Here is a 21,489-nt window from a genome sequence, read left to right as displayed (position 1 = left end):
TACAGCACAGAGGGACCATCTCCAGATCTACTACCGTTGCATTGGTTGAGAGCACAAGCAGGAGTATTAACCTAACATACACAGGTGCATCTCAATGAATTTGAATATTTTGGAAAAGTAAATTAATTTAAATAATTCAAATTTAAAAGTGAAACTCATATTATATAGATACATTTTCCACCAAAAGTGAAATATTACAAACCTTTATTTGTATTATTCTTGATGATTATGGTTTACTGCTCATGAAAACCCAAAATTTAGTATCTCAGAAAAAGTTCAATGTTTTAGACTCAAGGTGTAACACTAATCAGCTAATTACCTCAAAATAACTGCAAAGTTTTCCTGAGCATTTTAGTGGTCTCTCAGTCTGGTTCAGTAGGCTTCACAATCATGGAGAAGACTGACTTGCCAGTTGTGAAGAAGACAGTCATTGACAATACCCTCCACACTAACCATTTAATTATTGAGATGCACCTGTATGTCTTTATGTTAGAAGAAGCAGTACGGTTGGGGATGCAATACAATGTGAAGCTCAGGACATTTACACAACATGCGTAACGCAAGCATAGTCTCCTTTACCTATGGGAAATCCCTAGTGCTTGAGCTTAGCTCAATTTAGCCAGGCATCGTTATTTTGTGGAAACGCAATTGGCTGCATTTAACCCCATTACGGACGTTTTTTTTCAAAAAACATTTACATGTGTCAGATTATAGCTTTTTTCAACCGCCCTAATCTTTTTACTAAACTTCCACCATCCCGCCCGTGAGCAATGTTTGTCAGCCAAGAGTTGCAGGGCAATCATCTGGAGGCCACCTGGTAAAGACCGGGCTTAATTAAAATGGATGGCTCCTTATGAGAATGACAACTTTGAGATTGAACCTTTAAATGAGGGCATGGCAGGATATAGCCATCATTCACACAGCTTTATTGTGACCTTGAATAAACAGGACGCCATTAAAGAAAGATGACAATAAATTATTCTAATTGAAAAGTGATGATGCAGACATAGCGCAAGGGCCAGATTGTGTGTTTGTTTGCTTTTGTTTGAAGTGATCTGAACGTACCGATGTTCAAACCAAGTTCACTCAGAGAAATCTGTTCCATGATTGAAAACAGCATCTTGGAAACCGTCGCCCTAACCATAACCTGATGTGCCATACCTATGCCGTAGCCTCTTGTAAGCATGTTCACACAGGCAACCTTGATCAATAGCACTGGTGCTGAAGCTGGGTTTGAAAGAAGGCTTGCTAAAACACATTTCACTGTGGCCTCCAAGCAACCCAGGGGCTCTGTGGGATTGGTCGCTTTTAATGGCTCAACAGGATTGCAGTTGTAAGGGCTTGTTCGTTCAGGCCCCACAGGCAGAATGTGGGCGCCTTACAAACTGGAAGTCAGTGGAGCCTGCAAGAGTAGCAAGCTCCACCGTTTTCCGGGATCAAAAAAAAAATCATATACCTATTTGGAAAGGGTTTAGTTGTTTCCACTGACTGAACAGAGCACAGAGCAACATGTTAATGTTGTAGGATGGTTAATAGTCTGGCATAATCAGCACATTTTTTCAACTCGTTGTTGAGTTCAGCATTGAGTATGAGAAGAGTGAGTAAAAGGCATTATCAAAAACAGTGGTACCAGAACAGGCTGTGGTCAAACTTGGGCATTGGAAAAAAATATGCTGCAGCAGAAGCTAGACCCATCACACGTTCTGAGAAGGAAAAGAAAGAGAAAACAATACCAAAAGATTTGTTGTGAAAAAATGTCTCCATGTAATGGAGATGAAATGTTTCCATTTGAGGTAAATGCTGAAAGTTAAATCTTTTATTATTATCACAAAACAAGGTTGATTTAAACTATGGCTGGATATGTAACAAATAAAATATTTTATGATTTCACATCAACCATGTTGTCAAGATGGGAATATTTTCCATCCCATCCGTCCATCCATCAGAGCTACCCCTTTAAGAGCCCCAACTGAAGTTTCTCTTCATAGATGACTTCAGAAACATCTGAAACATATTCACTTCTGCCCCAATGACATCTTACTCACTATGTATAATTATGGTAGATAGTATTGAAAACAATAACAACCGCAGCCGTCAAACACGAGAATAGCGCGTTTGACTTGACAGTGAGCAAAAAACACCAGGGGCCGTTCCCCTTTCCTGTCCCCTTTTCCACCTCGGTGCATGGCAAACAAACAGGTCCGCGTGCCGGGTGCAGCGAAGCCAGCTTCCATGTCCGTTGTTTGCCCAGTGTTTGGGCCGATGACAGGCCCTACGGTTTGGAGCCACTTAGTCGGCTTCAGAGAGACATGGAGGAGGGTTAGGAGGGGGGGCTCTGATAAGAGGGCCTTATCGGCCCCGCTGTGGGTTACCAGATCTCAAATAGCTAGGCAGGCACACACACACACACACACACACACACACACACACACACACACACACACACACACACACACACACACACACACACACACACACACACACACACACACACACACACACACACACACACACACACACACACACACACGAAAAAAACTAAAACAACAATGCTGCTGACCAGACGCAGGAGCATCTGTGCCTCGGTTTGCCTCCCTTTTGTTTCCCCCCGTCACGGAGGGTAAATGGCTTCGTGTGCTCGGAGCGAGCGGTGCATGCGCCGTGCCTGACGCACCAGCGGCGCACACTGGGCGTCCTCGGATGACTCCTCCTGCACATGCTTTGGAGTTGAACAGGTTCAGCCAAATTGGCAGCGGCAGCAGCAGCAGCAGCAGGATGACAGAAGCCCGGGCTGCACTGGAGCAAGGGAAACTTCCAAAAGGAGTACGCTAAAGGAAACGTTGATGAACATTCCACAAAAGTCTGATACCTGTAGTGTGAAGTTCAAATCTAGGTCACGTCACCTAGGCCCAAAACTTTGGCAAAGTTGGACAAAGACAAAAAACCCTACCGCAAACCCGACTAGACTTTACTGAACTGAGGGCACGGTGCGCAGCTGCCACTCTTCTTCTGCCAACACCAGCCTGTTGCTATGGCAACGAGCAGCCGCAGCATCACCTCATCTGCTCTGCAGGCCTAACACCAAAGTAGGGCAGGGTTAAGACAACACGGGCAACACTTCACGATTATTCCATTATTATGGACTTTGTCTTATTCAAATAAACCAATGATACCAAAATATCTGCCAAAATGGATACGTGCCAACTATCATTTTTTTAAATTTAACATTTACGTTTTTCTTTGCAATGAGGGCGATCTCTAGCCCTCATTGCGTACTTCCACTCAATTTTCATTTCCCTTCAGTACTAGGTCTGGATTTCTTTTTTTCTGCAGCAAATTATTTGGCTGTCCAATCAGTAAACAGAAGGAGTGGCTGAGAACAATGACGCTGTGGTCATGCGCTAGTTGAGTTGTAGTCAGAAGACCAAACGTTATCGATTGGTTATGGCAGCTCCAGAGTGGCACTGGGCAGATCCAATAGTTTTAAACTCCAACAGACACCCGCCTTCAAGTGAGTTAACGTTTGTCAATGGAGAGTGGCCAGACTCTCTGTGCAAATTAAATTAAGTACGAGAGTCTGGTAGGACCAGGCTAGGTGCTCTCTGGGTGCTCCCACAAATGTATAATCCAGAATAAAGTTGTGGTTTCAAGGCAGGTTGGTAGTGAAATGGATTGCCCTGGGGCCCCTTCAAATCAATGAGCGGCAGTACAGCTGGCCTCTTCACAGAGGCATTATGGGAAATGGCATTTCTAATCATGGCATAAAAACATACAAGTATCTATTCCAGCCCTCCTCGGCCATGTGCCTTATTGAAGTTCGGCACTGGCTGGACACTGAATATGGAAAAACCTGAGTGAATAACAAACGAGGCTCTGACAACTGCACCCTGGACGAAGTCACACTGAGGAGTCACTTTGCGGGGCGGACTCGCGCAAGAATAGCACATGGGTTTGTGTTCAACCAAAGCAAAAAAAAACCCATGCATTTAAATATGCACCAGCCTAAACAGCTAGTCAACGAAGATGTGTTGACTATAAGTGTTCTTGATAACATGGAAATCATCACAGGATTAAATCCGCCACATGTAAACTAGACACAGCAACCCTTACCACAGTGTTTAATCCTAGCAGCCGTTGTGGTGTGGAGGCAATCCAGCCATTCTGTTTATCTCTGAAATGAATGATTCCCACACACACGCCTAAAATGCACTCTTTTTTACCCCTCCACTCTTTTTCTAAATTTTTGCTCTTTTTTTTTTTACTCATCTGTCAACATTACACACTAATTTCGATCGCCAAGACCAAAACATATCCCGATGGGAACAGAACAAAGGAATAAGACTGCAGAGAACTGAATTGGTCATCTCCGAGACTTGGGCCGGTAAGGGGATTAGTCATCCATTAAAGAAATGAAAAACACAAGGCTTATATAGAAACACAACACAAAATACAGACCGTGTACATACGTGCACGGTTGGAAAATGCTTAAAACGTGTGAGTCATAGTGCATGCAGGATTCTAATTGGCGGAGAGGAGCCTGGGTACACATCTCTTTGGTCCATGAACCAATCAACCTATTTTTAAAAAGGCCAGTGCTTGCAAAACGTATTCATTATGGGGAGCCTGGACACCAGGTGCTCCAGGTTGTTTGAATTAAAAATCTGAAATCAATGAGTCACCCAATTTGTTGTCTAGATCTAAAATACACAGGATAAACTGGAAATAAATAAAATCCCATCCATCTCCATCCATTGTAGTTTTAATTAATGCTCATCCGGTTCTTGACCGTTATAATCCCTGTAGGCAGCCTACAAGGATACTATGACCGATCATTTATCCCGCGACAGAGAAATTGATTTTGGTCACAAAACACAAACCCATAAATGAACAAACTAAAAACTAGATAAACAGATACAAGTTGCGTCTTTCCCATAAAATGCAAATAGCATTCCACGCATAGCAGACCTGAAGTGCTTGGTTCTCGTGTGAAGAATAGGGTCGGACCTCATAGCCTGGGAAGACTTGCAGCCACAGCGGTGGGGCGGATGCCAAGACTGCAGGGTGCAGCCCGGCAGCACCCAGTACTTAAGGTACCACGGAACGGGGTGACTGAGGCCATGCTGCTCTCCTCCAGCTCATCTAGGATACACTCGCTGCGGTGCACAGTGCATGTAACATTCTTGTGTCTGTATCGATCATGTGTGCATTTTTCTAAAAGCAGGGTTTGGTGTTTAAATTTTGTTCATTGAGGTCTGAAACCTACTGGCCTCAAGAAAATATTGACTGGCTCTCAGTCAAAGTTGTCTTATCAGCGTCATAAAACCAAAGGCCGGCGAAATTACCACACACTTTGTACTTTTGCTTAGTTTTTAGCACTGGTCCGATCAGGACAAAGTTGGATGTATCTCACGCACACATGTGTGTGAGTGTGAATAATAAACCTCGCCCTCTTGGATACATGCAAGCTCGAATCACAACATAGTTGGGAAAAGGCCAAATCAGACCAAGATTGTTGGCAGGCGCATATTGGCAAACCATTAGAAACAACTTTTGAAAAACTGAAGAAATGACAATAATGGGACCATGTTTGATTTATTATCCTTTCTCTGTAATGGTGTGCATCACTGCAAGAGGCTTTGTCCTTTATTGGAGGGATTAGTGGAATACGGCTTCACAATATTAAATGAAACATTAAATTGTAATGTGATCCCCTTGTTCCCCTTGATCCCCTTGTAATGTGAGCAGTGAGGTTATCACAATAGTGAGAGAAGTTTAGGGTGCTATTCATAGGCCTATCAATATGCAAATGTTAGAGGTTTTGACGTTCTGTGGAGCATATCAAGGAGTTCTTCCCGGTTTTTCTTTTGGACAACTAGTACGACGTGATCCTAGTCACCATAATCCCACAATATTTGATCACCATCACCTCTGAGCCCTTTTAATTTCCCAGATCTCTCCGTACTGTCCTAAAATGTGATATAGAATCTATACTTGTGTGTGTATGAGAGAGTGCCTGTGTGTGTGAGTGCTTGCGTGCGTGCATGCGTGTGTGTGATTTCCCACAACCAAGTGGTAGAATAACAAAAGTGTGTGTGCGCCCAAGTGTGTGGGGCTGATTGATAGCTGGAATTAGCCATATTAGACATAGGGTTTTTTTCAAAATGGGGCCTTAGGTGTTGAACTTGACAAGCTCGGGATGGCAGGCGTGCCCGAAGGAGCACTAAGCCTCTGTGTATAAACACGCCGTCTCAGGGCAGCCCTCTTAAGGGCGGTGCTTCAGCACCAAAGGACAGTTGGTAAAAAACAAAACAAAAATTTGTCTTTGACGGATCTTCCTCGGCTGACTACATGTTGGAAGAGCTCTGTCTGCGCTATGGGCTCCAATAGAGTCCCTGGTAAATTACTACCCTGCTAGAGCAATTTCATCCCTGTGCCGTAAGTGTGGGTTATAAGATTTGCTTGGCAGCAGAAACCCCACAGTGCTCAACAACTGTACCATGGGCTCACCCAGGGAAACATTTAAAGAGCAAATAAATGTGTACAAGGGTATGAAATGAATGAATCTGGCGCATCCGCCAACAGCCGGCTCGCCTGTTAAAGTCTGCCACAGAGCCACAACAAGGCATCGGGTGACATGTTTCGGCGCGAACATGTGAATTGGCAAAACATGTGCATCGTCCGCCACTTGATGAAATGCGTTCCGGCATCAGAAACCCGATCTCTACATTACATTTCTATGACCTTGTTTAACCTGCAGGATTTGGCATCATAAATGTACCCTACTTCTTTCAAATTAATGCAATGAAGGAGCAATTGACCGGCATTGGAAAAAACACACTTCATTCACAAAGCTAGGCCCATGTGGCGTGCCAGGAAGAAACCCTGTTAACCAGCAGGACCCAGGAAGCACAACATTTTTTCGGAGCAAAAAGAGGATGGTTTAAAAAAACATTTGAATGTGAATACTGCGATACGGGCAACAATATGTTTGGATTCAATGATCTCACTTGATCATGAGGTTTTCTTGGCCCACCCCCCTCCCCACCTTGATAAGGAAAAAAAGACTCAAAGACAAGATGCACAGAAGTTGTTCAGTCACTGTGTGTGTGAGTGCATTAGCAGACCTTGCATATGGTCTCCGTGTCCCAGGGCAGGATGGTCTGTAGGTCAATGAGCTCGCAGGACACCCCTAGCTTCTCCTGGGCCATCTGGACCACCTCCCGCATCACGTGGATCTGGAACAGAGTTCATTCACGGAGTGAGTGACGCCGAGGCACCCAGTGTTTCGCTTGCTTACAAACACAACCCAAGCCAACAGCTCATGAAATCAACAGAGAAAAAAATGGTCTTTAAAACGTAGTTATACGCAGGGTGTGATTTGTCCAAAAAACAGAATGGGGGGGGGATGTTTTTTTGGTTTGTAATCATGAAAAAATAGGCAATCAACAGGCCTAATTCTTTTAAGTTAATCGTAAGCCCTATTAGCCTACATTTCAAACAGTTGAACATTCATCTTTAATGCAAACTAAAAAGACATGAAACATTTAAAAAATTTGAAAAATAAATTTCAAAAAAATAAAAAACAAATAGCACCCTGGTTATACCTCTTCTTCGTAGTCATTTTCGCCATTTTATCAGTGCTACTTTGATAATTCTAATAGCGTTGGATTCAAGCTGAAACAGGGTGTTCACATACACTTAAAAAAAAAGTATATAAAAAGGTAAAGTTTCTCCGCATTTTTCTTTATTGGATCAAAATCTCTAATGCCCAATATCATTACCTACTGAGTTGAACATATTTGATCAATAAAGGGCAAATATATCTGATTGAGGGAGAGGTGCAGTAAGTGCCACTGGTGTACGATGTGACCCTCGTGCCACAGAGCTTTAGATGGCACTAAGGGAATCATCAGGTTTATAGAAGCAGTCCTTAACTGCTCCTACGAGATCCAATGGAAAGTCTGTCCCCCACTGTTTTACGTTGAGAATCTATGGCTGATGGAACATACTTTTAATGCCTGATGAGGACCCCTGGGGCGAGGAGCCGCCGGGGGAACACAGACCTAATGGGGGTCCTAATGACCTAAACCAGGATGAACCACGAGTGTGGCTGCCGGTGGGGAGTCCAAATAAACCACTTCAAAGACCTCCAGCCGCGCCGAATGCAGCCAATAAACCGTAGCAGTGGGTCGCGCCAGTGGGCTCTTTCCTCCACATCCCATGAACCCATTGCAGCGACTACCGGGGGCTAAGTGGGAAAGTCTCAGCTGAAACAGGCTAATCAGAAACATCTGCTGGGAGGGTTTGTTGGGTGGGGAATGCTTTCACCGATCTGCTGCGGTAGTCGTTTCTCCCGTCGGTTGCATCTGCGCCGTCAACTGATAGGAGTGGCTCTCTCCTCCCCCTCCCCACACATAATTTACAAGCACCCCGTGCCACTGACATCAGACCTCAAACCCCGGTGCTAGTGCATCATGGTCATTTCAGTCCTGTACCGGGCCTGAATAAGCCTTTAAAAGTGGATAGGCGTACCTTATTCAGAAATACCCCCCCCGCTCGCGCTTTATAGAAACGGCCATACTAAGCTGTGTAATACAATATCAAGGAGTGGGGGAAGAAGGCAGTGGGAGGATAGGAAAGCGAGAGAGGAACAATGGGACAGCGAGCCGGAGGCCTGTGCCGTCTCAAGAGGAGAACATGAAAACGCCTGATTGGCTGTGGTCATGGCCCGTTGGGCTGAAATCCCTGGGCATGGGGCTTGTCATCGTGTTAAGGAGGTAATCCGTGGCTGGATGTCCGGAGCCATTTTAAAATGTCAGCGGGCAGAGCGGGTGGTCCACTCTTTCTCTCTCCCTCTCCACAGACTAATCTGCGGTGTGTGTCCCTTACCTGCGTTCCCCAGGCGACCAGGGTGACATCACTTCCCTCCTGCAGGATCTCTGCCTGCGAGAGCGGGACGGTGTAGTGTTCAACCGGGACCTGTTCCACTTAAAAACAAAAAGAACAGCCGGACAGACAATGACGTGAGGTGATTAATTATCTGTGGTGGGTCAATTCTGTCCAAACGCATACATCATTTGACCGGGCTGTCTGCGTCTGAATTATCCAGGTCCTTAACTGGCGAGATGGGAGCAGATGACAGGAGGGGCTGAAATCATAGAGAGTACTGTGCGGCCTGTTACGGACGCTTTCCCAGCCTTTTTCCAGAGTCATCACTTAGTGGGAGATTGTGCTTTTATCAGCAAAAACCCAACACATGACCTAATGATATCCTTTGCCAAACACAAAACTAACTATAATTAATCCCAACTACAAAACATTGGTGGGATGGAACCGGGTTTGGGGAAAGGACCCACATAAACATGCACATCAATCAAAAAAATGGAGTGCCAGGAAGGTTTAGCTTTGAATCAAAAGTTTTTATAACATTTTACAATCTCTTTGGAATTCTCAATTGAGCACATAAAATAAATTCAGTGAAATGTATTTTAGGGAAATATATTAAGTGACCTCAAAAGTACCAATTAAATAAAAGAATAAACTACCCCTCATAAACTTCACCCATTAATGCAGTAAAACTATTTTATTTTACCTCATCGCAAATGGACAAACTGGAATGTGGTATTTAAAAAAAAAAGAACAATCTTCCAATCTCAGGAAGATGGGGGGGGGGGGGGGGGCCTCTAATGCCGCCTTGCATTTTGACACAGACACCTTCAGGACCATGGTACCATTTCCTACAATAGCAAACATTAACAGTTGGAAATTAGTGCTATATTTTCACAGTGTGGTACGGCCTTGTCAGGCCCTCTGTGGCTGTAGTACACTGGAAAAGAGAGACCATCTCTTTGCTAAATAATGATCTCAAAAAACCCAAAAGAGAGACCTATCCGAGCCATGTGGCCCTGGTACTCCTGCCTATTTAACAGACTCAATAGTTTCCTAAATGCTAGTGTCCAAATTTGACTTTAATACACATACGAATGGCTGTTGTAACAGCTGGAAAAATACACTTTTTGGTATATGAAAACAGAACAGCCTTAAATAGGTCCTGACACAAACATATATCATTTCTTCAGCACTCAAACTGTTCCGACCGATATACACACAGACACACACAACAGCATTACCTAATAATAATAATGCACCTAATAATGCTTGAGAATAACTTTTGCACTAGCACAACAGTCCTACTGGACACATGGCAGAAACAGAATTCCAGGAAAGCGCAAGCAACTTTGAGTGTTAAAGAACTGAACTGAAGAGAAATATGCTGATCTCAAGGCAGAGCGCAGATTTTCCTGAGATGCCAAGTGCAGCAAAAATAAAAATCAACAGACCCCATGACTATCAACATCTGCACACTCTGACCCCTTGTACTCGCTGTGCAACAACCAAATCACGGCGGGAGATAATTATACCGTAAATCATAACGGGTATCGCTGAACAACACATCCGTCCCTCCGGTATCGTCTGGCTCTCATGGAGCCGCTCAACTGTTAAGCTGAATTCAAGTTCTGGAATTTACTCGTCATTAGGGAGATGTCTACGATTGAACTAATGTGGCATTACTCAACACAGCTTGCGATTGTCGAGATTACCCCGTTATCACAAGTGGAAACAATAGCCAGGTGTCGACCCCTCTCGGGGCCTGTAACTTTCCCATCAATCATGTGAAAACAGGAACTATTGAGCAGACGACAATGTGATGGTATGAATCTGGAAGTGAAATAGGGCCTTGAACGTCAAACTAAATGTATGTATTTATTGTGGGCTGATGGGACGCATGAGTGACTTTATTTGATGTGAAGTGTTTTAATTTCGACCGCACGGCAACAAAGCGGCAGCCATGACCGCCTGTTTGTGAAGCCTGAGGGGTATTCCATCCAAGTCGCTAACGTAAGCGCCGCTTAGTTGATTAAGCCCAGTTAGAACTAGAGCCAACTTCCACTTGAGGCTTAAGCCGTTCCATCAACGCAGTTCAGCCGCGCCTTGCTCAAGCCAGGTTCAAGCCAGGCTAACGTTATCCTGGATTACGCGTGTTCACGAGATATGTAACCAGCCCATAACCGTGAATGTCGAATCATGGATCAAATGTCCGAAAAGGACCGAGCGGGATCTTTTCCAGCGGCAAACAGAAGCTGCTTGTGGAGGTCTGTGAGGAGTACAAGCAAATAATAACTCAAAAAGGGAACACCGTAACCATTAATAGAAACAGGGAGGCTGTCTGGCAAAGAAATCACTGATCTGATGAATGCAAGTAGTATTAAGCGTAACATTTTAATTTAATATTGACCATGGATTTGAAAGCAGAGAGATAGTCTGGAGTTAACGTGTTGGACTTGCACACGGTCATCCGGGGTTCAATCCCCACGCAATTAGTAATATAGGAAGGATTACTAGAGAAATCAAATAACTTTTCATGCCATTTATTTTCCATTCCTTTGAATATTCTTAATTAGGGAATTCATAAAATTAATAAAGGGAATTACAAAATGAAGCCAATGCCAAGAATACTATGACATACTCTGGACGCAAACTCGGGTCGCTCGTATCGCAGGGCAAGTGCTAGACTATTCACCCAACTGCTGATTCCTGATCACGCTATAATACATAGATTTGTATAAAAATGTGCCACAGTAACAATAGATAGCAATTAATTTAATTATTTCATTTGCATCATTTAATCTTAGACCCTTAGTGAAAATATACACTGTTTGTACATTTATGACAAAATTGTGAGGACTAGGCTTGGCGGAACCTTCTGATGGTACAATTGTTGCCGATAGATGGATTTCTCTGAAACACCGCTCAAGTTAGCGTGACAGTTAGCCTGCTACTGACCAGGTTAGTTTGGTCGGATAAGTTGCCATGGTTACTTAGCGTAGATTCCCTTAAGTCACGTTAATGGAACGCAAATCTAGCTGAAAGAAGCCAGGCTAGGCGAAATAAGCCCGGCTTTACGCTTAGCTTGTGATGGAATAGCCCTCTGGTGGGGCGACTAACATGTTGTTTATCTAATGGCAGCTTGCAGCGGGTGGATGCAAAAAGACTCACCACGTTCTATTAACAGAACGTTACAATATTAACAATACATTCTCTTAATACAAAGTCAATACAAATCTCAAGCAATTCGGCTCCATAGGGGACCTGTGTAAAACAAGAGTGGACATCACAGTATTTTTCAGTCTATGGCTGCAACATGAGGAAATACTCTGGCTGACAAACACTAATTCACCGCGATAACAGCCACGTCGGTCCACTTTCATATTTCGACAATTTGATGTGGCTCTTATCAAACAGTAAGAATCAGGCCTCATAAATCCTGAATCATAAACCATGTGTGAAAAACAAAAATGTTGCTGGCCAACACGGCAAGAGGATGCCAGCCCCAATAAGCTTGTTACCAGTTTCTGATATAAAAAGTTGGGGTGTGGCATGAAGACCATGCTCCTGTGGGCGACTACTGCTTGCAGAATCTAGGTGTTGATAGTAGGTTCACCTCAACTTAAATGTTGTGCCAAAAAGGTGAATCTGCTATTTCAAAGAACGCCCATCGAAAATGAAACTATGTAGCTTCAAGGGACAGTCTCATACAATGTGAGGTGTAATCTCAACAAAGTTGTGACTCAATAAAAACCAAACAAAAAAGACGGGCGTGAGTAGACATGTTTTTCTGCTCTCTGCGTGTGGATGGACGCGCAAAAGATATCCACTTAAGTGGAAAATGTTTCCACTCCAGCGAAATGTAGACAACGCTTTGTTCAGTATACCTGGCATAGAGAGGGAATAAGAAGAAGGATTGGACTAAGAGGAGGTGTTGGTGGTGGTGGTGGTGATGGGTGGGTGAGAGGTGCACAACCCAGCACTAAACAGTTTACAGTCCATTTGGAGCAGCTGGTACACACTTGTGCTCCTGCTGAACTCTCTCTTGCTGCTGTAGCCAGAAACACTGTTTGTTTGTCTTGCTTCACATCCATTGGAGAAAGTGGGACTTTTGTTTTGAATAAAGCCACCATAGGCAAAAAGATAGCAGACCACAGAGGGAGGTTGGCTGAGGAAGCAGAAGAGGTTAAGATGGAGGGGTTTTATGCCCAATACGTATGTAGCCTGCCAACGCCTCCCCATCAAGGCCACCACCCCTGTCCTGTCCCTGCTGTTTGGATCATGATACTTTATTTGATCATGATAATGTCATTTTGCAAAAAAGGTCTTCATTAAGCAATGCATTCTGTTTTTGTAATCCTTGTTTTGAAAACATTACAAACTATTATTATCATCAACGTAACTACTTTTTTGGGTAAAAAGTAGTGTAACACGTTACTACTGAAGATATGGTAATGAAACTTAGTTCCTTTTTCAGTTGGGCACAATGTTACTTTTCCCAGGGACCGATTTGACAGCGACACTGCCTCAGCTGCGCACTTGCGCAATAGTCGTGGGCGCTCATTCCACACTGAGGCTGGTACTAGCAATAGCATGCAGAGAACAGTCAGTCAAGCGCGGCGGAGCCACCAACGGTAACTTTTGAGGGATGGAGGCAGTGGTGGTTTTAGGCATGGGCAAAGCGGGCAGCCGGTATTATTTTATGTCACATTGGGGGCGGCACAAGCACACGAGCAAAAAAAAAAAATCATCCGCTCTGCGAAGCGGTTTTCAATTATCTATCATATCACTGTGTGGGGAATAGGCATATTGGCGCCCCCTCCGGCTGCAGGCGAGAAGGGGAAAAGGAGAGGGGGCGCAGCAGACAGTTCACCACTGCGTCTCCCAAATGGAACGGACAAGGGGGGGAATGGGGGATCCACTGTTAGCGCGGATTGAAATCCTTATTGAAGCCTGCAGGGTTATGTGATAAACATTATGTGAGGAACGCGATCGCTGAGCTGCCCTGCCCCAACACTGCATGAGACGTTAAACTCAGCTAGAATCACCACCCACAACCATCATCCAAAATGTGATGTCAACAGACCAAAAATAGTCGGAAAGCCTACAGAAACTATAGATAGTTAATGTGACAGCCACATTATTAAAAATAGACTTGGAGCAATGATTTAAAAACTATTTTTTTGGGAGCATGCTTTATGGCACACACCATAGAGCAATAATGGAATTAGTGGGTCAGTCACACCTCGAATTTCTTGCATAAATATAAGTTTATCTTTCACTCATAAACGTATATATGGGGGGGGGGGGTGTAATTCAATGTAGATCCACCACTGGATGGAGGAATTCACATTATTTCAAACTGATTGAAAATAAGCACCATAAAAGTAACGTAAAAGTAACGTAAAAACTTACTTTCCATAGAGGGTAACTAAGTAAAGTAAGGGATTAATTTTTGAAGAAGTAACTCGTAACGAGCAAACACTACTTTTTAAAATTAACTTCCCCAATAACAATTTTTTTTATAATATTGTGGTGCAAAACATTATACTAAACTAAACTAGGCTTACCTGCTGCTCTGTAGAGGATCTTGGGCTCAAAGAATATGCAGGGGTTCTCGTCAGCAATGCATGACAGGAGCAGTCCCTTGGCCTGCACCGGACTGCGAGGCACTACAACCTGTAGCACAAGAGAAGCACATGGTGTTCATTAGCCACACCACTTTGATTGCATCTCTTAATGGATCCTCTCCAATAAATATGGATCCTGTGTGGATGGCTGTGATCTTCTAACCACACAGTTTAGTACTGCCCAATCGGTCCATTTACCAACTCGGGCTGATTCTCAAAATGAGATAAATTTTCAATGCAGTTTTTGACAATTTGCAATCACGGCGTCCTTGACATTATGCTGAAATGAAAAGTGAATAATTAAAATTCGAACAAGATATGCATATGCATATGCGTGTCCCCTGGCAGTCCCTTTATTGTGGACCATTATATTGGCCTGTTTTTTTTTTTATATTCTTTTTAAAAAACATTTATTCAGAGTACACAAATCTCAGCTTAATGACACATACACGCATATCCATACTGAGCATCGGCTGGGCCCAGGGTTTTTGTCTCTATGATTCATGTAAAGACCTTTGCTTCCACATGTTTAAAAACAGAAAGATTAGGAGCATAGCACTTTTAATCATGGCAGGGATATTGCATGGAAAATGGCAGGATCAAGTCTCGTATGACCTATAAAGAAAATGTCTTCTGAATCAAAATCAAACGGTATGTAGTTGCACTGTTTGACTTAAACCAGACCACATTTCTGCAAGATTATTAAGCAATGCATTGTTAATAGATAACATATACACACAATGGATAGCATGCCATTACAGATGTCCACCAGCAGGACATCAGTAATTTTCAAATAAGAATGTTTGACGTCTAAAAGTCTTTGAAATCTGACATAAAACAAAAACATTTTCGGAGGGAAGGCGGTTAAAGCTCATTGCTATATCCCGGCCAACTGAATCACCAGTCCAGCTCTCCAGTCCAACCAGACCTTGCATAATCTCCACCGCCAAAACGAGCCATTTTTTAATCAGCATGAGGTAAATGTGGAACATTCAAGTTGCACAGCAAACCAAATAACAAAACATGGAATATGAACACGTCAAAAACGCCCTTCGAGCCCATCAATATTCAGAACCAAAAAGGTATTCTCTTCTTGGATGTCAATAAACAAAAGCCAACCTCAAAGGGAAATTTGGCAGAGGGGATAAGGGGGCCGGGCAGCGGCTATGGAGACTAGAGTGAAAGCAGAGCGCCGCAGACCTTGATGCCAGGGCAGTGGGCGAAGAAGGCCTCTGGGCTCTGGGAGTGGTACAGCGATCCGTGGCCCACGCAGCCCCATGGTGCTCGGATGGTCAGCCTCCCGCAGTCAAACAGGTCGCCTGAACGGTAGCGGTACTTGGCCGCCTCATTCACGATCTGGTGAATGAAAGGTGGGAGAAAAGGAAAAACGGTGAAATTATTATTTTTTTGCATGCATGATTGCAAAAACTTCCCCTCACTTTAAATATCTGTGATTTAAGAACCATTTATATATGATTGATGTCTCGGATTCTTCCCCTTGCAGGACTTTTATATTCACATATATTTTGAAGGGAGTGTAAAGGTCGCAAATAAGCTAAAAAAGGAATTTAAGGATATGACTGCATATTTCTTTTTAAACTGGCCTAATAAGAGGTACGTCAGAGGAAAGTTGATATTCCTTTCTGGGCAAACAAATTGTCTCTGCTTTACATCTTAAAGCTATTAAAATGCAATTTTCCCTTCAATTGGCTGAAGTGTCTGGGGGTTTTCTTCATGCGACGCCCGATACCTACCCTCTCCAAAAACCTCTCCTGGTGAATTCAGGTAGGCTCACAATGACAAACAGCCGCAACGATATATGTTGAAACGTTTTCCCTTATGGTGTGTATTTTCAGCGTTGCTCCGAGGAGGCATCCATCTTGTGGATAGTCAAGGACAGCGGTGACGCGCAGACATGGCTACCGAACCACCCCCCCCCCCCCCATCTTCGTAGGTCAGCCCATTGACGTCACATTAATCTCCCTCACCAGGTGTTGACGTGGGAACACACACACACACACACACACACACACACACACACACACACACACACACACACACACACACACACACACACACACACACACACACACACACACACACACACACACACACACACACACACACACACACCTGGCTGGAACCAAACCAAATCGAGCCCCCCCTCCTGGCCCCCACCACCCTCCTTCATAGCCAAGCGTTTCTGATTACATTTAATTCTCGTATCCATTGTGCCGAAGCCTAATCTCTTATGGGCGCGTGAACTTGCGATAGAAAATGAGAGGGTGATAACATGTGTTAATTACGCAGGATGCTACTCGGGCAGGTGTTCCTTGGGCTCTGTGTAAACCTGAGGCCGATTCCAGAGACGGGAGATTCGGCACAGTGTGCAGCACAGATAGCAGCGGGCGACCAAGTATGATCACATCTACAGAGGAACAGGGGGCAAGCTGCAACTCCGGATGATGGCCCATTATAGATACTAGATTCTAGATAAGAAAGCCAATGACACATATACATAATATATACACGCATGAACACAGGCACATACCGCAAGCCAACGTCTTCCACCAAACCTTCTAGGGGTCAATTTAATGTAGTTTATTTATTGCATTTTTTTAAATGACTGAAAAATGCTATACATTTGAACAGTTGATTTTCCTTTAAGCATACATTTATTGATACAACACATACAATAGTTCAAAATAGTTATATTGCTGGAAAACAGTGTTCTTGGTTTATTAATAATCAACAGCATATTACTCACACCGTTAATGTGAGACAAAACGTACCTGGTCAAAAGCTGGGTATATGTAGTCTGCAAACTGGATCTCAGCGATGGCTGTCGCCCCAGCGACTGCAGCACCGATGCCAAATCCCACGATGCCTTGTTCACACAAAGGGGTGTTGAACACTCTGTCTTTACCTAGTGGGGAAGCAGAATAAATAAAACATTTACATGGAAATTAATAATCTAGAAAGGACGTTGTTCAATTGGTCAGAATGCCGGCAAAGACGCTAGAAATTCCTAAAATTTGTAGAATTTTCTTTTTTATAGCAAAAACTTAACTTGGAGCAAAGTTTGTCTCTTGGGTACCCGTCATGTATAACAAATATTGGTGACAGTAACTAAGCTAGCAGACACTGTCCTGTCCATGAAATACAGCTTCAAGTTAAAAACCAGAAGTCCAAAAAAGGAATGCAAACCATCAACTTTTAGACTAGGCATTAAAGGTTCTACATCTGACCAACGAAAACATCCTTGCAGCAGTAAAGTATGCAGACACGGTTAAGGTGAATTGTCGGGACTGTAGTTAAAACCAAAACACACAAGTTGTGTCTGCTGAGTGACAGCTTGGCTATGGAAGTGCACTAATTAAAGAGCACACCCTAGGGATCTCTTCTACCAATTTCATAACAGAAAAAAAAACCTGTTTCCATACAGGGATGTTGAATGTAGGTTCAACCGAGGTTGCAACCTGACTTATCTTGGATCCAGCCGTCCAACTATGTTATAACAGAACCTTTGGGGGGAGACGGCAATAGGGCCTTGGCTAGAACCCAGAAACAGAGCGGTTGGAGTTAACGTTTTGTTCCCCGTTTCATTATGGAGGTTTCTACTGAAGAGAAGTGGAAGAAGCATTAGGATTTTATAATGTGGATTGCTATAGTGGTCACTCTACATGGTGTTGCTTTGAAATCTTTACAGATACTTTTTCTACAGTTAACTACAGCCGACTGCGTTTGTGTTTGCCTCTTACCCACTTATAGATCCCCGCCAGCAACATGATTAATGGAAAAAAAATATGAAGCTAAATAAATAGTTTAAAACATTTGTCTGACACATTTGTGATAATTCAGGATCCTTTCACAATACCATGTCAAAAGGATGAGATCTTCAAGATTTGCACCTCCAAAATCTATTACCGACCGAGTTGAGAAATATACCAGCCAAGCAATCGTTCAATTATTATATGACCCTCAATTGTTACCTTCACAATGATTAAATCAACCTGCCATTGGCTGATGGCAGGTGTTCATGTTGGACCCTGTTTGCAACATATGTGTCATATCGCATAACTTGTCCCAACCGATGGGGTTCCCTTATTGAATCCTACTACAGATACACATATCCCTCCTGAGTAACTCTGGTAGAGAGTACCTCTGGTAGAGGTACTCAGGCCACAGACCAGTGTCTGAGGTTGGGTTGACTTTATCACATCAAAAGCAAATGTGGGGTCTTAACCAGGTTGTCGAATCGTTAAATACTTTATACATTAAATACATTAAAAAAACTGATAAGTAAATAAATAACTGAAGTGCCAAGTAGATGACCCCCTTTGTGGTAGTTAAACAAGACTGACGCATACACTGTGACTTAAAACAGAGGAGGAAAAAAAAAACGTCCTATTCCCCACCCTGTAATTTTACAAAGTGCTGCAAGAGGGAGACTCTAAATTTGGTCTAGGAATGTTATTTTTGTTCTTTCGCTTTGTGTAATTGCCAAGAGAGTCCTTTTCAGCTTTTGATGGCGACTTGGCTTCTTAGCGGCAAAACTGTGGCCTTGTGTGCCCTGCTCTGGGACCACACAAATGATTTAACAACCAGTTTGTTTGTTTGGAGGCCCGTGAAAGGTGATCAAACCAAGTGAAGGGTTTGGCCATTCACCATCCCTTTACACAGCATCACTAAGACAACCACGGTGTCTGTATTTCCAAGTATTATGTCATCAATTGTAACAAAAATAAATGAAACAAAAGCAAAGGCATAAGAGGGTTTCCAGTGTGGAATAGCATTCACAAAATCCCTGGTTGTAAAGCGCACTTCACAACAAGACGCTAGATTGCTTATCCAAACACAAGCCAGATCCCGAACGCAACCATAAAACCTATTTGTCATGCTCGGTGACCTTTGCTAGTCTGTGCTGTCTGACACTGGCATTCATATCAGAAAGGGAGGCTAAACATCAATGAGCAGGCGGGCTGGTTGTAGCGTGGGGACACTGCAGAGAATTGTTTTCAGGAGAACAGCACTCAGTGGTAGCCTGCAGCGGAAAAGTCTATATCACAGAGGTTAATGCATCTCTCTTGCCATTCACATGCCGTCCATCTGCTTTCACCCCCCTCCCACCTACCAACGACACTGTAGTGGTACAGTGGTACAACGGCTGGAGGTAGCAGAGGTGTGTACCATTCTTTTCAGTAGTGAGAGGGATGAAAACAGCTTTGCGCTCAACATCATCCACATGGATGAGATGGAAAATAATGATCCCTCAGCGAAGGTCAAAACCTCTGACGTCAATGAAAACAAAAAGGCAAAACCGGATAGTGTTGGTTTTTGCAGCCATTAAAGGAGGGGGGGGAAAAAAGGCCCTCATCATATAGCAATTGACAGGCTTGAGCATTGTCAGCTTTGATAAGTCTGGAGTAAAACAGCCACCATGTTTGCAAGACATTCTAGAAAATGAGAATAGAGATGATGAATACAAACATTAAACAACATTAGTAATCAGCAACATCACAATTCCCTAACAACTCATCAGTAGATATAAAAAGGTATCAATAAATTTGTGCAAAGGAGTTCGGACGAAAAAAGAGGCATTACAGAAAGGTAAGGCGTTAAAAATGGATATACTGCCACCTGGTGTTTAAAACGTTTTACGCAAGACTAGAGCGCAAACGATAGCGTCAACATTTGACTGACATTTCTTGGGAAAAATGGAAGGTAGATCAAGTTCGTACCGTATTTGTCACGCAGACCCACTGTGCAACGGAACACTCCTCCAAAGGCCACATCTTCTCCAAAGATGACTGTGGGAAAGACAGACAACTCATTGTTATACAGAGCTCAATGTCACATGCCTCTCTCCTGTGCTGAGAATACTGTCACTTCAAACCGTGACAGAATCAGGAACTTCCTTGAAGCATTAGTAACGGAATACATGCTCAATTATTAATTATATATAGGCCTTGTAACTCCCGATAATGTTAGTTATTTTGTTAGAAGTAATGTGTTTTTTAGGCAATCATTTGGAAATGAATCGTGAAATGATTTGTCATTATGAGAAGACATAGTTGAGTTGGAACTGTCACATTGTTACTCAACTGAGACATGGCAAAACAAGGTTTTCATTAGCCTAGGTTACATTAGTTTGACATAGATAGTACAGTACTACAACTCTCTTCAGTCCTCAATGTGAGTATCATCAACAAATAATCCCATGATTCATCCTGGTGGGCAAGACCTATTTAATAATTTCTACCTGCTGTAGGATCAGTAGCCAGGGTGTTGTCCAAGGCACTGGTAACCGACTGGAACAGGTTCATCTTCTGGGTTGGGCCTATCAGTGAAAGAAGAGGGCTCAATGTTTTACTTTCTTTTAGACAACACGCATACACAAACAATTCACAAAAGTACACAATTTTGTGTAAACACAATATTACTATGGCAAGCACGAAATACTAAATTACTGTTAATGTAGATTTACATGTATGTAGAAATGTAAGAAACTAAACCATTTGTAAACTTGTACGGTAAGCTCGATTTAGTGACTGTAACCATAGTGCAAGGGAGACAACTACATCACTACCACATAGATGACCACCTTAGTATGTTGTTCATCCAGTATCAGATGAACAAGAAAAACAAGAAATGACATGGTAATGTTCAGGTGGTACAATGATAAACTAGTTTGACTACACATGTAGCCTGTTAGCTGCCCAGCTAGCCACCTCACCGTACTGTGTGGTGACAGGGTCAGGCTGGAAGGTGAAGTGGGCGGCATGTCTCCGCTGGGACTTCACATGCGAGTTACAGGACAACGTCAACAGAGTGGCCCTCAAGTGGTTGTACGATCCACTCTTCACACTTGAAATGTAAAGTTTTGAGTTTGCCCCCCGAAAAATAAACCGTGCAGAGGCCGCCATGTCTGTTGTTATGGTGGACAAGGAAGTACTTTATGTACGTACTCATC

The 21,489-nt window shown here is 43.2% G+C and overlaps 1 protein-coding gene across 1 annotated transcript in view; it reads right to left on the bottom strand.

The window, feature by feature from the left end:
* bckdhb (branched chain keto acid dehydrogenase E1 subunit beta) overlaps positions 1–21,455 on the bottom strand; it is a 43,341-nt gene extending 21,886 nt beyond the window's left edge. The window contains exons 1-8 of the mRNA XM_084472221.1: positions 21,253–21,455; positions 20,779–20,856; positions 20,258–20,326; positions 17,309–17,442; positions 15,717–15,872; positions 14,457–14,565; positions 8,890–8,987; positions 7,125–7,235 (exon numbers count right to left, since the gene is read on the bottom strand). Of these exons, the coding sequence (XP_084328347.1) occupies positions 7,125–7,235; positions 8,890–8,987; positions 14,457–14,565; positions 15,717–15,872; positions 17,309–17,442; positions 20,258–20,326; positions 20,779–20,856; positions 21,253–21,442 (945 nt within the window). The 5' untranslated portion in view covers positions 21,443–21,455. The remainder of the gene's footprint in view (positions 1–7,124; positions 7,236–8,889; positions 8,988–14,456; positions 14,566–15,716; positions 15,873–17,308; positions 17,443–20,257; positions 20,327–20,778; positions 20,857–21,252) is intronic.
* Between the last annotated feature and the right edge of the window lie 34 nt (positions 21,456–21,489).

Source organism: Micromesistius poutassou (assembly GCF_964030765.1).
Source record: "Micromesistius poutassou genome assembly, chromosome: 8".
Lineage (NCBI taxonomy): Eukaryota > Metazoa > Chordata > Actinopteri > Gadiformes > Gadidae > Micromesistius > Micromesistius poutassou.
The sequence above is the reverse complement of the archived record's forward strand: the minus strand, read 5'-3'. Positions and strand labels throughout refer to the sequence as shown.